The sequence below is a fragment of the Anopheles nili genome, chromosome X, assembly GCF_943737925.1.
Source record: "Anopheles nili chromosome X, idAnoNiliSN_F5_01, whole genome shotgun sequence".
NCBI lineage: Eukaryota > Metazoa > Arthropoda > Insecta > Diptera > Culicidae > Anopheles > Anopheles nili.
In genome coordinates this window covers 10489603-10509095 of record NC_071293.1, presented here as the reverse complement: position 1 = coordinate 10509095, position 19493 = coordinate 10489603, and the positions used below count along the sequence as shown (strand labels likewise).

Below are 19493 nucleotides of genomic sequence, written 5' to 3'. Positions count from 1 at the left end.
ACTTTATTAATTTTCTAATTTTCGAAGGTAAGATCGTGCAAGTTGGAGTATGACAAAAAGATTGGGTAGTGCAGTTTATGAATTTATGAAGAAACAGTTTATAAGCCGTCGCTCACAGTTATGTGGTGTACTAAAGTTCCGTCACAGTGCTTTCGCAATCTACGTTTACTTAATATTCATTATAGGGTAGTGGCAAATATGTAATTTTTTCTCCCCATTTTAGCGGCCTCTTCGCGTAGGAAATATTGTATTTTGTACTTTTCCTTCGAAATACGGCACATTTCCCCCCACCATGGCTACCAGCAGCAGCACAGATGATCCAGATCTATTGAATCTTCAATCAACCTTCGATGAACAGCAGGTTCGTGCATTCATATGTCCCATTCAATCACTTCAATCAAATATGGTATTGCATTACTTGTTCCACATAGGCCAAAATAACCGCCCTGCGCGAAATTATCCGACAAACAGAGGCGGTAAACGACATAAAACATGCATCGGCGCAAGAGAAAGTAAAAAACATCGCCCAGCGCTTGACGCATTTCAAAACGAAGGTTACCACCTCCCGTTTAAACCGTGCCAGCAGTATGAGTACTTCCTCGCAATCCCTGGCAGGTGACACTGGGCAGAAAAATCCGACCGAATCGATTCGGTTCGATACGCGAGGAACACCTTTTCAGCGTGGCCGATCGGAATCATCGGGCATTGACAAATGTTCGCTACTCCGACAGCAAATCGAGGAGAACCGGCAAAAGATGGCAGAAAGGGAATCAAGCCAACGCGAGGTGGAGGAGAAGGTCATCAAAATTAAACACATGCTAGATGAGGCACAACAGTCGCTGAAGATGTCTACGGAACTCGAACGATCGAACACGTGTCTCGCTGATCTAGATTCACTGGTAATGAACAGTGCAGCTTACTGTAACCAAAGTCTGTTCGATAGCGAGACGGGAAATATTACGACCTCTACACAGTACAATTTTACGCACGAGGTTGACGATGCATTCCAGGAAGATCTGACGCAGTTCGAGGGCAGTGTTCGCGGGGCTCAAATGGAGCAAAAGAACAACGAAACCCTCGAGCACAAGATAGCGACTTTGGAAGATAGCTTGCTACTTAAGGAAAACATCCTCGAGGAACAGCTACGATCGTTCCATTTGCTGGTCAACAGTTTGCTTCAAGACGACAGTAAATCGGCACAGCCAAGTGTTTTGTTAATAAACGATCTTTACAACATGCAGGTGCGTGTCAGATGCGCCAGGCGCTTTTAGCTATCGAAGTGCTTGTTATTAATGATGATAATGAATGTATTGCTTTCTAATTTATGCTGAATTGTTTCACCATCAGATACAACTTTTTCAACATATCTACAAAGTTTCCAGCGACGAAGCGGCCAGTCGGCTAATTGATTCTTACGGTTGCGATCCAATAGAAAGCGCAGCTGCAAAAAATCGGATCATACAGGAAACAGGTATAAAACTATTCTATTTGCTTCAAATGCATAACAAACTCTATTATGTATATTTTTTTAATTGGTTTTAGCCTCTGCTGCGGAGTTATCAGTGGCGAAAATGCAATATCATGAAACTACCCGACAGACAGATAACATAGAATTTGATGATGCTGTCGAGAAAATTGCTGCGTTAGAACAAACTATAGCTTCACAAGACGCCGAAATGGAAAGATTGAATCAGCAAATGACCGATTTGCGGCATTCACTGGAAGAGAGAACGATCGAACTGAATGTTATGACTGCCAACGTATCTGTACTGCAAGAGAAGTTAAAGACCAGTGGGCCTAAGCCTTTGTTCCCGAGAACAGCAGATGAGGAAGCCGAAACAGAGACGTCGAAACTAAAACAGCAGCTAGACGAATCCAATAAAAACATGATCAAATGCAAACTGAAGATAAAACAGCTTCAAAAGCAAGTTGAAACGTTTAAAAAGGCTTCGAATATGCACGAAGAGGTCGCCAGGTTGACCGAGGAGTTAAGTGACTATTCGCAGCGGCTAATCGAAGCAGAGAAGCGAAAAACTAGCCAATCTGGTATCGAAACTGACTGTGACACGTTGGCTCCTGAGTTACAGAAGCGCATTGAAATGCTAGAGCTCACGTGTCAAAACCAAGCGACGGCCATGCAACTACTCGAGGAACAGAAGAATGATCTCAGCGAGGATTTGTACCGCATCAGAAATGAACTACAGTCCCTAAATGATCACGTAACCGTCACCGATAGTGGCGACAACGGGCGAATAGCTAGCCAGATGTTATCCATCGAGCTTGAGGAAAAGCTTGAGAAGTGCATAGCTGATAAGACGGAGCTCACGCAGGTGCTGAGCTGCTGGGAGGCGGAAAAATCTGAACTGCAGCAAAAGTTGCAGCATTATGCAAAGGAAAACGAGGAATTGCGTGGCAAAATTGATAAGCTTAGCCTCGAGAAAGTGAGCTCGGCGGAATCGATCGAAATCCTGGAGAATCTAACGTTGCACGAGAAGCAGGAAATGGAAAACTCCGAAAAGCGTGTGTCGAGCGAAGGCAAGCAGACGGACACGGAAAAAGGAACGGAACGGAACCTGGACGACTCGAAAGAAGACCTCAATGAAAGCTTACTTAAGCTGATGGAGGAGAGCAAAGAGCTGATGGTTAAGGTTGAACTGTTCACGGATGAACGGCGCGAAGTGCTCGAGAAATTGGATGCAATTTCGATCGAGAATCAAGCGTATATATGCGAGCTGGATAAGTTGAAGGAGGCAAACGAACAGCTGCGAAGCTACAGTGTCGAACTGGCATCGGCAAAATCCGAACTAGAAGATAAGCTACGAGTAATTAATAACGAAAAGGAGACTATTTTGCAAGACCTAGATACGGCAAAGGTTAGTAAAAATGATGGCGACGATGCAAGTGGACACACCGTATTCCAGCCATTTGAGATGCCCGAAGAGCAAGCCTTCGATAAGGACGTGTATCAGCAATCGTTACTTGCGGTGGAAACGGAGGTAACCAACTATAACAAAAGCAAGGATAAACAAAAGAAAATACAAATATCGAAAAAGCTTACGGTGAATGCAAAAACCATGGTAACTATGAGCAGACTATTGGTGGATGAATACGACAGATACGTGTCTGAACGAACGGCACTGTACAAGCAAGTTGAGGCACTTTATGATGAAAAGCAAAGCCTCGCTAGTGCACTATCAAAAGCCCCATTAGTCCTCGCGGCTCCGACAGAGGATAAAGATTCAGCTATAAGCGTGCTGGAAGCGAAACTCGATGAGGTAAATAAATCGGTGGAAGTAAAAAATTCCCAAATAGCGCAGCTGCAAAACGAAATTGCATTACTGAAGCACGAGCTCGAAAAAAGCTCCGACGATGAGCCGGAATTGTTAAAGGTAGAGCTAAACAGTAAGAATGATGAAATTATGCTGCTGAAAAAAGATATCGACGCGCTGGTTGACGCGAAGTCGGCCGAGTTGCTGCAAATACAACACAGGCTGTTAGATGCGCAGAAGGAAATCCATCATCTTAAGGGCTTCTCTACGGAAGTGCAATACCAGCTAGATGTGATGACGTCCCAGCGGACAAAGGATGTTGAGGCCAGAGATCGACAGATAGAGCAGCTCCAGTCGGAACTGCGAAGCTCTCGCTCGGCGCGAGAGTCATTGAACGAACACATAAGCCAAGCAGTGGAGCAAAAGCAAAACACAATCGATGTACTCAACGTTCAAATACAGGATTTATACGAAAAGATTCAGGAAGCGTTTAACCGAGCGGAAAAGCTCGAGGCAGAGAAAAAAGAAACAGAGCAAAAGAACGAGGAGCTGCTCGAGAAGCTGAAAAAGTTTGCTGCCAACCTGAAAAAGAAGAACATCCAATACACCTCCTTAGAGAAGGATAATGAGCGATTGAAGGAATCGAATCGGAACCTTACGGAACGGTTGGAAATGGCCGAAAACGAACCACCATCGGAGGATGCGAACGAGCTGAAAGCGGAAAACGAACAGCTATCTCAGAAGCTACACCATCTGAACAACGAGCTGCATCGGTTATTGGAGCAGAAGTACCAAATGGAATCGGAATGTCAGACCAGCCGGGAGGAACTGCGAACGCTTGGTGAAAAATTAGCCCAAACGCAGGCAACGTTGTTGGAGAGATGCGCGCAATTGGAAAGCGTAGAGGCAGAGCTGGTAGCTAGCCGGGCTGAAACGAGCACCGCCCGGGAGGAGGTGTCCAGCAAGAACAGTAAAATCGAAAAATGTAAAGCCATCATCAAGGAGAAAATAAAGGAAACGCAACGGCTACAGGAACGGGATCGCCGAACGGCCTATCTAGAGGACGAGTTGAGGATGACCCAGAGTAAGCTAGAAGATTTCCACAACCAAACGCTGCTGTTGGGTAGGTTGAAGAGCGAGAAAGAGGAGCTTAACGGGGCCGTTAAAGCGGAGCATGAGCAGCGCAAGTGCGTGGAAGACAGACTCGCTCAACTACAACAAGAATTTGAAGCGGTTCAAGAACGCATCAGAATGTTGGATGATAATTTATCGTACGTAGAAGGCTGGGTGAAGCGATACGGAGCAAAGTGGCATTCGCCAACTGAATCCCAGATATGTGTAAAAGCGGAAGATGTTTCACCAGACATGTTCAGGTGGTTTGACATACTGCTGGAGACCGATAAATTCCTTACACAAATGTTCGCCCAGAAAGCTAAACAAATCAAGACCATTCAATTGCGCTTACTGGGAGCGGAACAAGACGCAGATGATCTTGAAGACGAGGTGAGCGACATAGAAACGGAGCTCGAAAATACTCGCTACAAGTGTAAAGAATACGCGCAACGGTACAACGAAAAGGAACAGGCTGCAGCACAGCTGAGGCAAGAGTTAAGCACAGCGCAGAGCGAATTGCAGCGAGCGATGGGCGAACTATCGCAGATGACGTCGCAGGCTTCTGAGCAGGTTATGTTGCGCGATGAGATCGAAATGGTGCAGGCGCAGCTTGCGGCTGCCCGTGACGAATGTGCTGAGTATGCGCAGAGTTCTGCGGAGCAGGTGAAAACGATAGCCCGGTTGAATGAAGAACTAAGCACCAAGCAGCATCAGTTGGAGCAGCAAGCATCGCATGATCATTCTCAGCTGGCATCGCAACATGCGGAACTAGCAATGCTACGCCAACAGCTGGAAAATGCAAGCCATGATCATACGCTAATGATCGAGCAGTTGCAAAATGTTCAAGAAACCAACGCCGCATATTCAGCGGAAGTCACATTGCTACGAGAAAACGTATTAGCCCTCGAGCGCCGGGCGGTTGAAGAGTCGGCTAATATTGCGAAATTAAACACGTTAAATGAAACTCTTCGCAGCGAAATTCAGCAGATGCAAGAAAAATTGGCTGCCACTGAGGACGGCCAAAAGGAAGCGTTAGTACGATGCGATCACCTTCAAGCCACAAATGAGACCATGCAAGATCAGCTAGTGCAGGAGAAGCACGTGAAAGAGCAGCTCAATGAAACGCTTAAACAACGGGATCAGGAACTGCACACGATGCGCAGGAAGTACGAAGAACTAACCGAACAGCAAAACGTCGCGGGCAGATACCAAACGATCGAGCTGGAACGGTTAAACCAGCTGCTGCATGAGGCTGAAAAAGCACGGGTAGCATTGCAACATGTGCTGGATAGCCTTCAGTCGAAGAATGGCGAGCAGTCGCGTGAAATCGAGCTGCTGCGTGAGAGCCTAACGTCGCTTGAGAGGCAATCACAGGAAGACAAAACGAACGTTACGATCTTAACTTCCTTGAACCAATCTCTCAATGAGGATTTGGATCTGTTGCAACAGCAGACCAGTATTGTAGACCAGCGCTATCAATCGCTGCTGGATGAGTTCGACCAGATGCGTGTTGAGCTGGAAGGTTCCGAAGCAGCCCGGCTGCAGGAAGTTAGCATGAAGGAGCAGTTACAGCATTCACTCCAGTCAAAGGAGCAGGAGTGTGTGGAGTTGCAGCAAACACTTGCTGAGCTGCGAGACGAGTGCGGACAGCTCAAACAGACCCTAGAGAAGTCCGACTCTGCCATCGAGCAGCCACAACAGCAGCAGATACTGCAGCACCAACAGCTTGGAAGCATTCCAGCATCATCCGAGGGTGTGGGAGTCGCGAAACCAGAGCAAGACTTCTGCATGTGGGACGATGCAGAGGGTTGGGGTGATACGGCGCGGTTGGAGGAAATCATCAGCACGAGGGACGACCAGATCAAGCAGCTGGGTTTCGAGAAGGAGCTAATGGCGCAAGAAATCACAGACCTCAAGGTAAAGTCCGGAAAGTTACTGCGTAAGCTTAAGGAATGCAAAGTAAAATGTGACGCGCTGGAAGCCACCGGTCAAGGTGGTAACGGTGCCGGAACAGCTGCACCTGTGGTGTCCTCGGACGCGCTCGAGAACAGAATCCAGGAGCTGGAGTGGAAGCTTGGTGAAGTCGAGCATGAGCGCACAATGCTGCAGCGCGAAAAGGCGACACTTGACATGAAGCTGGACATGCTGGAGAACGCGTGTGAGAAGCTGACGGAAGTAAAGGAGTACCAAGATCAGCAGATTGAAATGCTGAAAAAAGCGCAAGATGCAGTACAACAGCAGGGACCGGGTGTACCGTCATCCACCGCAGCTGAAGAGGAGCTTAAGGAGAAAGTGCGTCAATGCACCGCCACGCTGCAGGTTCGTGAATCGGAAATAGCACATCTGAACGCCCGGTTGGAAAAACTTGTCGAAGAAGCGACCGTTATGGTTAACCTGCGCCAACGGGTGGATGAGTTAGAGCAATTGAACGAGGTGTTGAAGGCGTCAAATACTCCACCATCAACGTCCGAAGTAACTGATTTTGCTGAACTGCAGCGCGAAGAGTTGCAACACACCAATCAGTTGCTCGAGCAGGAAAAGGCTGAGATGACACGTGAGCTGGAGGTGCTCAATCAGCAGATACTGCACGACCTTCAGTTCGAGGATCGATTGAACAAAGCACTGCTAGAGCTGGATGCGAAAGGTGTCGAGATACAGATGCTTCGTTCAACGCTGGAGCAGTTACAGTGTGGAGGCGCAGGTGATGCACCGCCGATCATCGACGAGCAAGGGCAGAATGAGCAGATCACTAACCTAAAAGAGCGCGTACAGGAACTGGAACAAGAACGAGCTCATCTGCTGCAGGAGCACGTGCGCGAAGGTGAACCACAACTCACGCCACCTCAAGTCATCGACGATGCCACAGTGAAGGAAGTGCTGGAACGTCAAGAGCTCGAGATCGTAACGCTCAAGGAGCAGCTCGCTTTGCGTAGCGCAGAGTACGCACGGCTGGCGGCACGTGTCGATCCGTCGAAACTGTTCCAGGTCGGACTCGGTACGTGGGATTCGATGCCGAAACCGGAACAGCAGCAACTTCAGCAAAGCGGAGACCGTGAGCTGCGCGCGAAGCTTGAGAGCACACTCTACGAGAGCTTCCAGATCGAAATGCGCTGTAAGGAGCTGGAACTCGAGCTGCGCAACCTGCTGAAGGAGCGAGACACTCTTCAGCTTAAACTCTCGAACGCGCTACGTCTCAACGAGGAGTACAAGTTGCGATGTGCCGGTTCCGCTACCGGAGATCAAGGTTAGTATACAAAGTGAACACCGACCACGGGGACTTAACTAACGCGCTATTCTTTCCTTCAGCAGAGTACGGAACATCCGGCGAGTGTTCGATCGATGCCTCACCGGATCGTTCGCTCGTTGGCTTACCGACGGACATGCGCCCATTGTCCAGTCTCTCTGGGTCACGATCAGTAAACGATTCGCAAGATCTAACCTCCAAGCTATCGGAGCTGCACTCTATCAGCTACGCGAATGAGACACGCTGGCAGGAAGAGCGCGAGGATCGCAATCGCCAGCTGGCGCTGAACCAGCGCGATCTTGCTAACATGCCGCTTGGTAAGGTCCTAAAATTTTCCGAGACACTTCTGCAACTTCTGCTAACCGGTGTTGATTATGTTTTCAGCGGACTCCGAAGCGACATCACAACAAAACGCATCGACGGGGCTGCTGAGTTGGCTTCTGGGGAAGAAATAGAAAGGGATAAAGCTGCCACGCACTAGTGTATTTGTATTTTGTTTTTTTTTTGTTTCGTTTATCGCTGGCTTGTCGCGAAAGGACTCTTAAGGACGATCGTCTAATAATGGTTCACTTCGTTGCAACGAGCAGCACGTTTGTATGATAAATATCTATCTCTCCTATGGTAATTTGTATAATAAAACAAGTGTTGAAATATATTTAATGTAACGATGCATTGCGCAATAATTAAAGAATCACGAATCGACGTACATTCCATTGCATGAAATTGAAGAATTTCCCCGCATTCGGATCTTCCTTGTTTCCCATCGACGGAGCCATGTTCGTGAGAATTTTATTTTTTATTAATTTACAAGCAATTACATCACTTTTTACGATTAAGCAACTGATTCATAGTATCGCTTAGTATAGCCAAGTTTCAGCTGAAATCTTCGATTGTAGGTTGTATCCGCGGCGCGAGCGCATCCAACGAGCACGGCTAACGATGCACTGATATATAGTTGAAATTATTTGCGATCATCCGTTTTCGTAACATTTACGTGCTGCCTTATCCCGCTTACAACCTATCCTTGTTTTTTTTCATCTTGTTATTTTGATCATAGTCAAAGATTGTCCAGTCAATGTAATATACTTTTTTTTCTTGCTCGTGTTCGTGTTGGAAGTAAGTTCTATCGCTGCGATTTATTGTGAACATGCTAATGTGGGGGAGGGTGGGAATTGTGAGGGAGATCGAGTTTGGCGACGTCATACGTCATCGAATGGCTAGTATACGTGGGAGCAGTCCTGCTATCACTCGTCAGTTTTTATAAGGTCGCCATCTTGCGAGGGCGTTAGCGAACGTCAACTAAACGACAAACAGAAGAACCGAGGTTGTCAGTGCTGTTGGACGCCCTGCTGGGAGCATTCTCACTCGTCCTGTCTCGGCCGGACGCGCCTACGATCCTGCTGCAAGGAACGGCACAAGGACCGCAGCGTTTATAACGCTTGCTGCCAGGTGCTCGTGAGAACAGGGGATTGCGTGTGTGTGTGTTTTTTTTTTCAAATGTTTTGGTTTGCTTTACACGAACATGATACCACAATAATATTATGACTAACGCTTTCGCTTGACAGCCTTTTGAAAAGTTCGAAATCACTCGCGCGCGCTCGTGCATGTTGATGTGTAGTGTTCCAATACGGGGGAAAGAAAGTGGGCGTTTTCGACAGGATTAGTTCCGGTTACTATACCAAGTATGCTTTACGTGTTTTCGTTTAATGATTAATTTGATTTAACATTTCTGGATTATGTCGCTTTGCACGTTTGTTTGATTTTTTGGTTTTCCACTCAACACCAATGCGTTATTATATCTTTTTTTTGTTGGTTTACTTGCTCCTTTTCCCCATTTTCTATTCTGCTTTAGGCGTCGATGCCCGCTAACACCTACAATTACTACACACACACACACACACATACATCCATCGCGTTATCGCTCATCGTTAACAATTAGAAACATCAAGTTTAGAATTTATTTCCCTATCTTTTGGGGCCTCATCGGCGAGTTCTGGCGCCCATTGCTTTATGCAGGGCAGCACCCCCCACCAAGGGTTGTGGGTGGGGGTAAAGGGGGAGTGCAGGGGGCGGCTGCCCTGTCCCTGCGCTACAACACAGCTGTGGCTACGGACCTTGCCTCGAGCTACGAACATTGGTTGACTCTTGTATAATATGAACTACTGATGTATATATGTATATATTATTTCAACGGTTTCCTTGCCCATCACCCAACCAGGCGGACGTCGGCCCTACGCCTATCCCACGGTATATGTAATATATGTATATATTTAGTAATAGGTGCGCATTTTGCGTGGGTTTTGTTCTTGTTTGTTTCAAATTTGTTCCGAACTCGTCCTGCCTTGGCCTAGCTTACTTAAAAATACCAACTCAAAACAGGTTACGTACTTGTATATCAGAACATTGAATTGATTTCATCTTCTTTTTTTTTATTAATATTGTGAAAACACAAACCGAGATAAGGCTCAACAATACTTTTTTTCGTCTTCCTTCTTTTTCCTCTTTTAATAACAAGGTTAATTATAAACGGTTTTCAAACGGTTCCCTCCTATTTTTGGTTTCATTATTTATGTACTCAATTTTCGTCTATTTTATGTTTCATCATTTTTTTTCAACTTTTTCTTTAATTCTTTACAGCCGGTAAGAGACAGTCTTCTAAGCCAGGTACCTGAAACGAAGGGTAACGGTTTCGATTAGCCTTTTTGGTCGGGATACGATCCGCTGTGCACTGGCCCGGGGAAGGTGAAAGCGTCGTGGGTGTGTGGCAGAGGGATGGGCGGTTTGGGTTGGATCAGAGAGGCGAGAGGGGGTCGACAGAGAGGGCTTGCATACTCACCATGTGACAAAATAGAATATTGTATGGAAATCCTTTTTTTTAACAATGGCTGCAACCATTCGCCTAGAGCGCGCACACTGTCGTCCAGCAAGCGCCATGCTGCCTCATTGTGAGTGTATGTGTGTATGTGTGTGTGTTTGAGTTCGTGTGTGTTGCTGTTAGTGAGTATGTGTAGACTCGTGTGTTCGTAACAACAGTGAGAGAGGGTGGAAAGAGGGGGACTTGTTGATGAGTAGCTAGAAGAAGTCCCTTTCCGGTTGCCGGTTCTATCCCGCGCAAAGTGTCAAAATGACAGGTAGTGGGTAGTGGAATGGTATACCTTGCCTTTTTTGGGGAGCAGGGATTAGTAGGTTATTGCTATCTGTTACTGGCGAGCTCACGGGTCACTGGGCAGTGCGGAGTAGTGGCCGCTTATCCGAGATGATATTCTCACTAGAGAGACAGTGGAAAGGAGAGACAGAGAGAGAGAGAGACACACACACAGAGCGAGAGTTTCGCTACTAAACACCTGACAGATGTGCCGTGACAGATCTCATAGACAAATGCAAGTCTGCTCATATCTTATAGTTTAGTGCTAGCGTTGCCATCCTACACTGATACGTCACAACGGTGCGATGCTGCTAACGGTCTTACACACTAGGGAATATCTTGTTCTTGTTCTTCTTCTTGTTCTCTGCTCCTTCGGCCGCTCGATTATGCTGATACGGGATTGTTTCTTCACCCTTAAATAGTACATATGTATGTTTTTCGACATAATTCGACATTGTTGTTCAACATTTCGCATGGTATTTGGTTGCTTTCACTTGCTTTTCGTTTTTGGCATGGAGTGTTTTTTTTTGTTGTTGTTAAGGAAGGATAGTCTAGGTAACAGGTGCCTGTACCCTCGCTCGGGGGTACCTTGGTTGGTTTTTTGATTGGTTTGGGTATTTTATAACGGCTTAGCTTGAGATTCATGAACGAACAGTCTAACCCGGCACAAACCTTCGGCGGCGGATGGATTGATTTTGGCCGGGCAGATTAAAGCAACTCCGAGGAATCACCATCCGTGCGTTGCCTTGTGCCGGCCGTGAGCCACCAACCGTCATCAGCGAGCTGAGATGGGCAGCGTACCCATCCGTGAGTGGAGTCGCCATCGATTGCAGCTTTTTGCTCACCTACAATGGGAAGGTCAACGATTAGAGCATCCCGAAGACTCGCCCTGCAACGCCAACTTACCTTGCCCGTGATGAAGATCTGCTTCGGTTTGAGCCCGATGCTGGTGTACACGCTGATGTCCTTGCTGCTACCGTATGCAGCGTGCACGATCAGGCCCTGATTGAGGATGAGATTATTCAGGTAGGTAGCCTTATGCCCGAGCGGATCTGTCGACAACCCATCAGCGAACGAGACCAGCCCGTGCGGGAAGTTGTGCTGGCTCAGCCAGGACAGTACGCGCTGCTGCTGCATATCAGGCCGACCGGTGATGTACACCAGCAGATAGCCCAGCTCCTGCCAGTGGCGGCACACGTCAACAGCGCCTGCTCGCACCTTCGGATCCTTCCCAGTCACCGACACCGACGCCGTAAATGAACCGTCGATGCTGAACACGATGCACTCGGTGCGTGGTGGCACAACCGCGATGTAGAAGTCCACCGAGGTGTGATCACCTCGTACGACCATCTTCACCGGGAAGATGCCGTACCCGCACGCTTGCTCTTCCGGCACGATATAGCTGACACGGCCCGTTTTGTCGGTCGTCTCAGTGGACAGTAGCTGCCACTCGCCGGCAGGTGGATCTCGCATCACGTGGATGTCAACTCGTTCACCTGCGAGCGTGATCACGTCCAGTGGTCCGTACATGAACCTGGCGAGCAATCGCTGCGGTTCACCCTCACGCACGATCACGTCGTTTGCCCGATGGTTGGCAGCTACGTTCTTTAGCTTCACAGAGGTGCGCTTTTTGTTCCACTTTTCACGAGGTTGCGCCGGCCGGAAGCTAGATACGTCTCGGTCACATCCGTATCCGGTACCGCCCGGTTCGTCCAATCGACCGATCTGCTGCAACAGGAACGCAACCACATCACTCGACTCCCAGTAGCTGGCGTGGAACAGATGTGGTAACGCGTGAGATGGGAAGTTGCTGAGTCCATCTGGGCAGTAGAGCGCATAGTCGAGCCTCTTCGAGCCCCACCAGCGTTGCTGTAGTTGGTTGATCGTGGTCAGTGGAACGTTGTCGATCATGCCAGAAGCCGCACTCTGGATGGAGGTGTCTGAGAGACGTCGAGGCGTCGGAAGAGGACCTCCATCGGCGAACAGCTGCGGGCTCGATTGGATCAGCTCAAGCAGATGACAGGGCTGTCCGTTCCCAAGCGGGTACTTCGCATAACGTGGCACGTTCACAGGTGGTAATAGTGAGAAACGAGCGCTGAGTAAGGGTTCAAGTCGAGCCGCTGTAGGATCTGTTGGGTGGAACAGGTTGTACAACTGCGTGCAAGCCGGTTTGCCAGTAGCACCAGCTCGGCTGTCCGAGAGCCGGCGTGCAGACAGGATCACCGCGAGAGGGCTTCCGAACATGAAGAAGTCACCCACTTCGAAATCGAACTTGGGCACGCGCGATTCACTCGTAGAGGATGAACGTCGACGTGGAGAGGGTGCAGTCAACAGCTTCGTGGCGTCCAGATCACTTGAAGCAACGTCAGCAACGAAGTCCGCGATGTGGTTCAACCCTGACGCTTCACTGCCTTGATGAGTATTTGAACGACAGAGGGCGTCGTGCGCTAACACGCTACCCATAGAGTCACCGATCAACACCACCTGTCCGTTAAAGCCACGACCTTCGTCAGACTTGAGAAAATCCGCGAACGTCTGGTTAGCGCAGGACACAGCTCGACTGACAGACTCCTGGAAATCAGGTGAACACGTCGCCAGCAGCGGTATGGCGCCAATCGGCACGTCCGCTAGGTTCGGGACATCCACACCAGAGGGCGAGGTGTTGAAGGAGTACGGGCTCAAGCTGGACAGGATCCCAAGCGCGTCTGAGCAGACAGCCGGACAGGACACAAGACGAAGTGCGACGTGCCCAACAAGCGATGGATAGTGCTGACGCATCACCGACTCTAGAGCACCCCGGAACGTGGTGATGTCGGACTTCTTCGTCGTCATGTCGGAGGTGACGTCCAGTACACTTCCAGCGTGCATGATCAGGATCAACACCGTCGTCGGGCAAGAGGGCAATCCAGGCGAACCTGGTGGTGAGTCGTGATTGCCTCGATCGATGCTGGAGGAGTGATGCCCCAGAAAGGAACGCCTGGTACCACGCTCGGACGTAACACGCTGCAGGTACGACTGGCTGAAGATGCTGTCCTCCTGGTGTTTGTGGTTCGGTGCCAGCTGTGGGCTGTCATCCTCTTCGGCCAGCAGTTCCAGTGAGCTCCACTTCACCAGAGACGCCTTCTCGCCCATATCACCTGAAAAAAGGATCAACAACCCGTAGGGCCCGCGTCAGCACAAAAGGACTTCGGACGCTTCTACGCACGCGCACACGAGCGCGACAGACACATACCGCGTGCTGGGACATTTAGTTAGACAACAAAATCGCATGCAAAAGCAAGAGAGAGAAAAATTAAGATAAAAAAAACAACAACATAGATGCGGTGGCTGCGGTGTTTGCGTCGATGATACGCCATGCCGAGACATCAGGAACGTGAACGAGCTGAGCATGTTGGGTGATCCAACCTGTCAGATAAATGTCGTCAACATGCACTGACAGCTCTCGTTCACGTTCACGCCCGCAGAAGTGATCTTGGAGTGTATTGCTTACGTACCAAGGCAGTCGAAGAACTCCTCCTCCGAGCCGGACTTGGAGTCCACCTCTAGCTTCTCCATCCGCCAGTTGGCCACCTGGTGAGCAAATGCAAAAGCAATCATAGCGCCCCCGTTTTGTCACACGCTCTCGTGTCACCTACCTGAAGGTCGAAGCTGTGCGCAGATCCCAGTGGAGAGTGGAGCTTACTTTTCGACCCCGTGTTGTTCTGCTTGCGCAAGAACGCACCCTGCGGTTGTCCGCGACCCCTGACTCGCTCGCCTTCGTCCTCCTCCTCGTCGTCTTCCTCGTCCTCTTCCTCGTCGTCGTCGTCAGCCTGTTTCTGGCGGCGTGACAGCTGCTTCTCGTCCAACGACTCATCATCGTCAGAGCTCTGCCCTGCGGACGGTTTGGCTTTCTCCTTGCGATACCGCCGTGCCGTGGCCACGACACCACTCTCCCCCTCCACCGTGGTGGTGATGACCGGAATCGGTTCCTTCTTGTCCATGTGCGGGGTCGAGTTCTCGTTCGTCTTCTCGATCGAGTAGATCTGATTGGCGCTACGGTTGTCGTGTTCTGGCGCTGATTTGGCTGGAAATAGAAACCACCATCCGTGAAGCTGGACCTGCGCCAACACCTCCTCATGGGTAACCACCTACCATCAGTGCCCTCACCATCTCCCTCCTGCTCGTCGCCGGCATCTTCGTTGCCCATCTTACGCTTCAGTGCCAGCTGCGTCTGACGTTCGATCTCCCGGATGTCATCCATCGACAGACCATGCCACTCATCCTGCCAGGCCCACGCCTGCCGATGTGCCCGCAACATCGTCTTGCGTAGTGCGGTGTCGTGGATGAACTTCTCCAACTTTGTCTGCATGCCCCAGTAGCGGAACTCCACCCTACACAGCTTATAGGCGCACATGAGCGACATGTTCCTGGCCGTCGGTTGTTGCTTGCCCTGGACCTCATCCCAGTGCTCATCCAGCCAACACTCGCTCAGTGGTCCACGGCCCGTTCGCTCCGAACAGTACACGGTGGGGTCTTCATCTCGCGTGTAATCCGCCCCATACAGCTGATCCTTCACGATGTCGATCAGGTCGACGATGCGGTTCCGCATGTCCGCTCCACTCAGCTTAAACACGTTATCCTGGTGGCCTTTATCCGGGAAGTAGTACGTCTCGATCTCGAGCGAGAACTTTTCCACGAACGGACAGGTATAGCGTGTCTTCGTGTACGGGTAAGCATTCCAGGCTTCCTCCTCCACCGTGAGCGCACTCTTCGGCAGCAGCCCCTTGATCCAGCCGGGCAGATGGCTTCCAACATGGTAGATTTTCCGCGTATACTGCCCATTACCGCCCGGTCCATCCTGATATGGTTCGTTCACGATAATCTCGACTCCACTGCCGGCTCCGCTGCTCTCTTCGCGGCTCTTTTTCTGCAGATTCCCAGCGTGGGTGGGTGAAGAACACAGAGAGAGAGAGAGAGTTTCCCCCGTTAGCGTACAAGAACGTCAGGTGCTCAGAAGTGCGTGCTCTACCGCCCGCACTAGTCAGACCGTGTTTTGAGCGGGGTAGAAGGTGCATTGCAAACCAAAAAAAAGCGTAGGAATGTGGGGAAAAAAATGGAGTGTTGATATGGAGTGTCGTGCACCGCGTGTTACATCACCCTCCAGTGAGTACCACCTACAGCCGGGCTATCACTGGTCTTGAGATGGTGAGATAGTTAAACCCGAAGCATATGCTATTCTTAGCCGTGCTCCACACTGTTTATGGAACGTGTATCACTTGTGGAGTGATGTTAGCCAGATTTTGGCCCCCAGCCCAACAACGTGTACCATTATACCATGCGGTTGCGGTGTTTAACCGCCCTGTCTAAATTGCTTCTGTATCCTTAACGCGTGGTAATGATTTCAAAATGCAAACAAACTCACAATATATACATTTCACTTCACACATCCGCCGATGAGAATTTTGATGAGACGATCGAGCATGTGAATAAAAAGAAAAGAAATACCCCCAAGCTAAGCTACACCGTTCCAAAGCAACCTAAGCCCGTTGTGCGATCTTCCGTTCATGTTTTTTTTTGTTCCCAAAGATCCAAAGAAATTGCCAGATCCCCCCAACAGCAGTTCCAGCTCCAGCTGGAACCCGCATCCAAAGATACCTAACCTTCGCTGACGAACTTCTAGAAAGGAGGGAGCTAGAACACGGTCACGTTCACCTCAAACACCGCTTGCGGTTCTACAGGACTTCGAGTGCCAGGTGTCGGGAGAATTTGTTGGAGAAAAAAAAAGAAACACACACACACAAACACACTACCGCGGTTAAGACGAGGAGGGTGCTCTACTTGGAGGCGAAATAATAACTTGTTGCTAACTTCACCCTCGAACGTGGTCGCAAAAAGGCAACGCAAAAGTCGTAGAGGCAGTACTTACCGCAATCATATACAGTTGCGCTATTCTATATTCCTCGACCGTCAACGGCAGGGGAATGCGGTACTCTTTTATTAACATAGTTAATCGTACGCGTGCCTGCAACGGGGAGGGGGGTAAGGGTTGGGTGGAGGGGGGAAGATTGTTGGGTTGGGGTTTGGGAACAGAGTAAAAACTTCACTGAACTTGCATCGAGCACACACACACGCACGCACAAACACGCACGAAGGAGTTCCCTTGCTGCCCTGTTGTCGCAAGCCCCTGGCGCGGCTTATGTTGCGCTATGCTGCTTTTATGCGCTATGCTGCCCCCAATCTCCCCCGTTCGATAGGCCGACCGTCGCACACTACTGCCGGCAAACCTCGTCCCGGGTCGGGTGTCCGAAATCCGAAAGGTTACGGCTCTAAACACGCATGCATTACTGCTGGGTTCTTACATAATATTCCGTTAATGCACTACCGCTTTCTGGGACAGGGATACACGGGTTACATAAGATATGTTACTGAGCAAACATGTAGCGGGAGTGTAAACGGGCGGAGCACATGGACGTTTCGGGGGGGTTTTGGATATCGGTGCGGATGAGGACTCGCGATGTCAGGAGGAAACGAGACGACGAACCGGACACCAGACCGAAACTAGCGCGTTTCTAGGTTCTAGCCTACTTCAACCTCTACTGATGGTTTCCTCTTCGGTTTTATATGTTGCGAATTGAGCCAGAGTGCGTGCCTGTTTGCTTCTTTTGATATTCTTCTTCCCGTCTCGCGGTTCGATTACATTAATCCGATTTTTGAATCATGCAACACACGAGCCTTTAATTAAATTGAACAGAACTTTAGACACCGACACACACACACACAGACGGTGGGGAGTTTTACCTCCTGCGAGCTTGGGAGCTGTTTACATGCCCTTACATAGGTTGTCTGGAGGGAACATCGGTCTGCCCCCCTCTCCCCCCTCCCCCATGGTAAGGACACCTCAACACCACACACACACACACACACACGCAGCGTTTGAATAATGGGCTCTTCCGGTGGGGGTTGCTTGGTGGGGTGTGATGGCAGCCACCCATTCCGTGGGTGAAGAATGTTTCTTCCCCTTTTTTTTTTGTTGGGTGGGATTTGTTTATTGCGAGCAAAAGGGCCAGATGCCAACGGGCTGATGGGTGGTGCGTGCGCACGTATGTGTGTGTGTGTGGCCCTTCCCGGGATGGCCTTGGGGGGGCCTCGACCGGTGACCTTGAAGCCCGGGATTCACAGTTTCCGGGATTCAGTTCGCTCCCGAGCTTTTAACCCACGTAAATTACCACTTACAGATGGGGTGAGGTGGGTCGGTGGGGATGTCGGGTTGGGAGGTGGGTGGAGAGTGATTGAAGCGGGCTCTCCAGCAGGCATTACATAAGAAGCCACACAAAAGCGAGTCCTCTAGCTGCTGTGCTGTTGCTTTCGTGTTGCGTCCTTGCGACAGGTAGAGGGAAGAACAGTGACAAGAAGGACCGGAAGGGTGTTGAGCAGCTCCCTATCCACCGCCCTTGGGTGTCCTACATTGCGCAACAATTATTGATACACACGGAATGGCTTTCACCGACACACACACACACACACACATACACGGAGACACTCACGTGCCAAGACTTTCACCGAGCGGGGGTTTACTGAGGCATGTCCTCTAAATCAACTCCTGCAATTCCCACTGTTCCTAACACTTTCCGCGAACAGGTTGAACCGAACCGTGGAGCTTCCCGCTGGACGCGCACACACACACACACACGAAATGTACACATACAACCAAACACACCCACGCATACCGCCACACATAACATGCGCAACATTCGCGATGAACAGCGAAAAGGGAGCGTGACAGGTGACGAGCTGGGTTTAGAGAAGGATAGGGGTAGAGTAAAAGCGAGCCTCAAAACCTAATCGGGTTGAAGGTGGGCAGGAAAACGGCAGGTAGCCATATATGTAGCTGTACATGTGCACGATACGCATCGTTGCTGGAGCTGGAGCATACATACACAAGGGCGAACACTGAGTACGTTTGCATACAATCATGAGACCGCGCGCGCAAAAGTGCCGTCTTCCAAGAGGCGAGACGTACAAGAGAGAGGAGAGGACGTACAAAACAGCACACTAAACCGCCAGCATCCGCGAAACCCTTTACTTACACGTTGGGCAAAACGAGCGTTAAACGGAAAGCGAGACGTGAACGAAACAAACACGATTGCAGCACGACTGACAGGAGCGTTTTGCCTTTTTGTGCCCGAAACACGAACCGAAAAGCAAAAAAACCCAGCCAGCCAGCTCTTGCCCCCGGGGGAGGGAGCCTTTCTTTGCGTTTTCTTTGCGTCTTCCTCTGTTTTGCCAACCTTCTGCTGGGGGCCAAGAGCAGGGGTGCGTGCTGGGCGCCCCGAGTCCGGCGCTCCTTGACGGTGGTCAACCCGATCGGAGCAGATCGCAGGGTCGGGAGCGTTTCGGGAGCCACAAACAAATAAATAAATAATTTTCCACCAGAACTGACGCGACACGTCCGTGCGATGCGGAGGTTGTCTGAGAAGTGCGCCGAAAACCCAGCGAACAGTTGCGAGATCTGCGGTGGTGTTCGGGCGATCCCGAACGTTGACAGTAAGGCACGAAGCGCGACCGAGTGCGTCGTACAACCGGTCGAACAGTGAGCGGAACGGAATGGCTTTTATGACTACGGTCGCTTTGAGGTGGCCGCTACCGGCGATCAAAATGGGTTTTTTCTTATTTCTTATGTCTGATTTCATTGGATCGATGCTACATTAATTTGCCATTTTAATTAATAAACCTGTGTAACACA

The 19493-nt window shown here is 49.9% G+C and overlaps 2 protein-coding genes across 2 annotated transcripts; one reads left to right on the top strand and one right to left on the bottom strand.

Moving 5' to 3' along the window:
• The first annotated feature begins 292 nt into the window (after positions 1-292).
• LOC128729152 (protein lava lamp-like) lies at positions 293-8081 on the top strand. Its single transcript, XM_053822805.1, has 9 exons — positions 293-361; positions 432-1241; positions 1348-1471; positions 1543-3149; positions 3231-4994; positions 5130-6087; positions 6148-7626; positions 7689-7973; positions 8005-8081. Exons 1-9 carry the CDS (start codon positions 293-295, stop codon positions 8079-8081), a joined length of 7173 nt encoding a protein of 2390 aa, XP_053678780.1.
• Positions 8082-8412: 331 nt separating this feature from the next.
• Positions 8413-16754, bottom strand: LOC128729153 (protein retinal degeneration B). Its single transcript, XM_053822806.1, has 7 exons — positions 16677-16754; positions 14903-15677; positions 14407-14834; positions 14266-14341; positions 11678-13908; positions 10463-11616; positions 8413-10294 (listed from the first exon to the last, which is right to left on the bottom strand). The coding sequence occupies exons 1-6, from the start codon at positions 16752-16754 to the stop codon at positions 11428-11430; spliced, it is 3777 nt and encodes a 1258-aa protein (XP_053678781.1). The 3' UTR covers positions 8413-10294; positions 10463-11427.
• Between the last annotated feature and the right edge of the window lie 2739 nt (positions 16755-19493).

Bases quoted from the DNA above. Each gene is read 5' to 3' on its own strand.
- LOC128729152 (XM_053822805.1), top strand. From the start codon at position 293: ATGGCTACCAGCAGCAGCACAGATGATCCAGATCTATTGAATCTTCAA. The intron at 362-431 runs GTTCGTGCATTC...TGTTCCACATAG, and splicing joins CAACCTTCGATGAACAGCAG to GCCAAAATAACCGCCCTGCG. The intron at 4,995-5,129 runs GCGGCTGCCCGT...GATCATTCTCAG, and splicing joins AAATGGTGCAGGCGCAGCTT to CTGGCATCGCAACATGCGGA.
- LOC128729153 (XM_053822806.1), bottom strand. From the start codon at position 16,754: ATGTTAATAAAAGAGTACCGCATTCCCCTGCCGTTGACGGTCGAGGAA. The intron at 15,678-16,676 runs GTAAGTACTGCC...GGGAATCTGCAG, and splicing joins CGCAACTGTATATGATTGCG to AAAAAGAGCCGCGAAGAGAG. The intron at 14,835-14,902 runs GTAGGTGGTTAC...TTCTATTTCCAG, and splicing joins AGATGGTGAGGGCACTGATG to CCAAATCAGCGCCAGAACAC.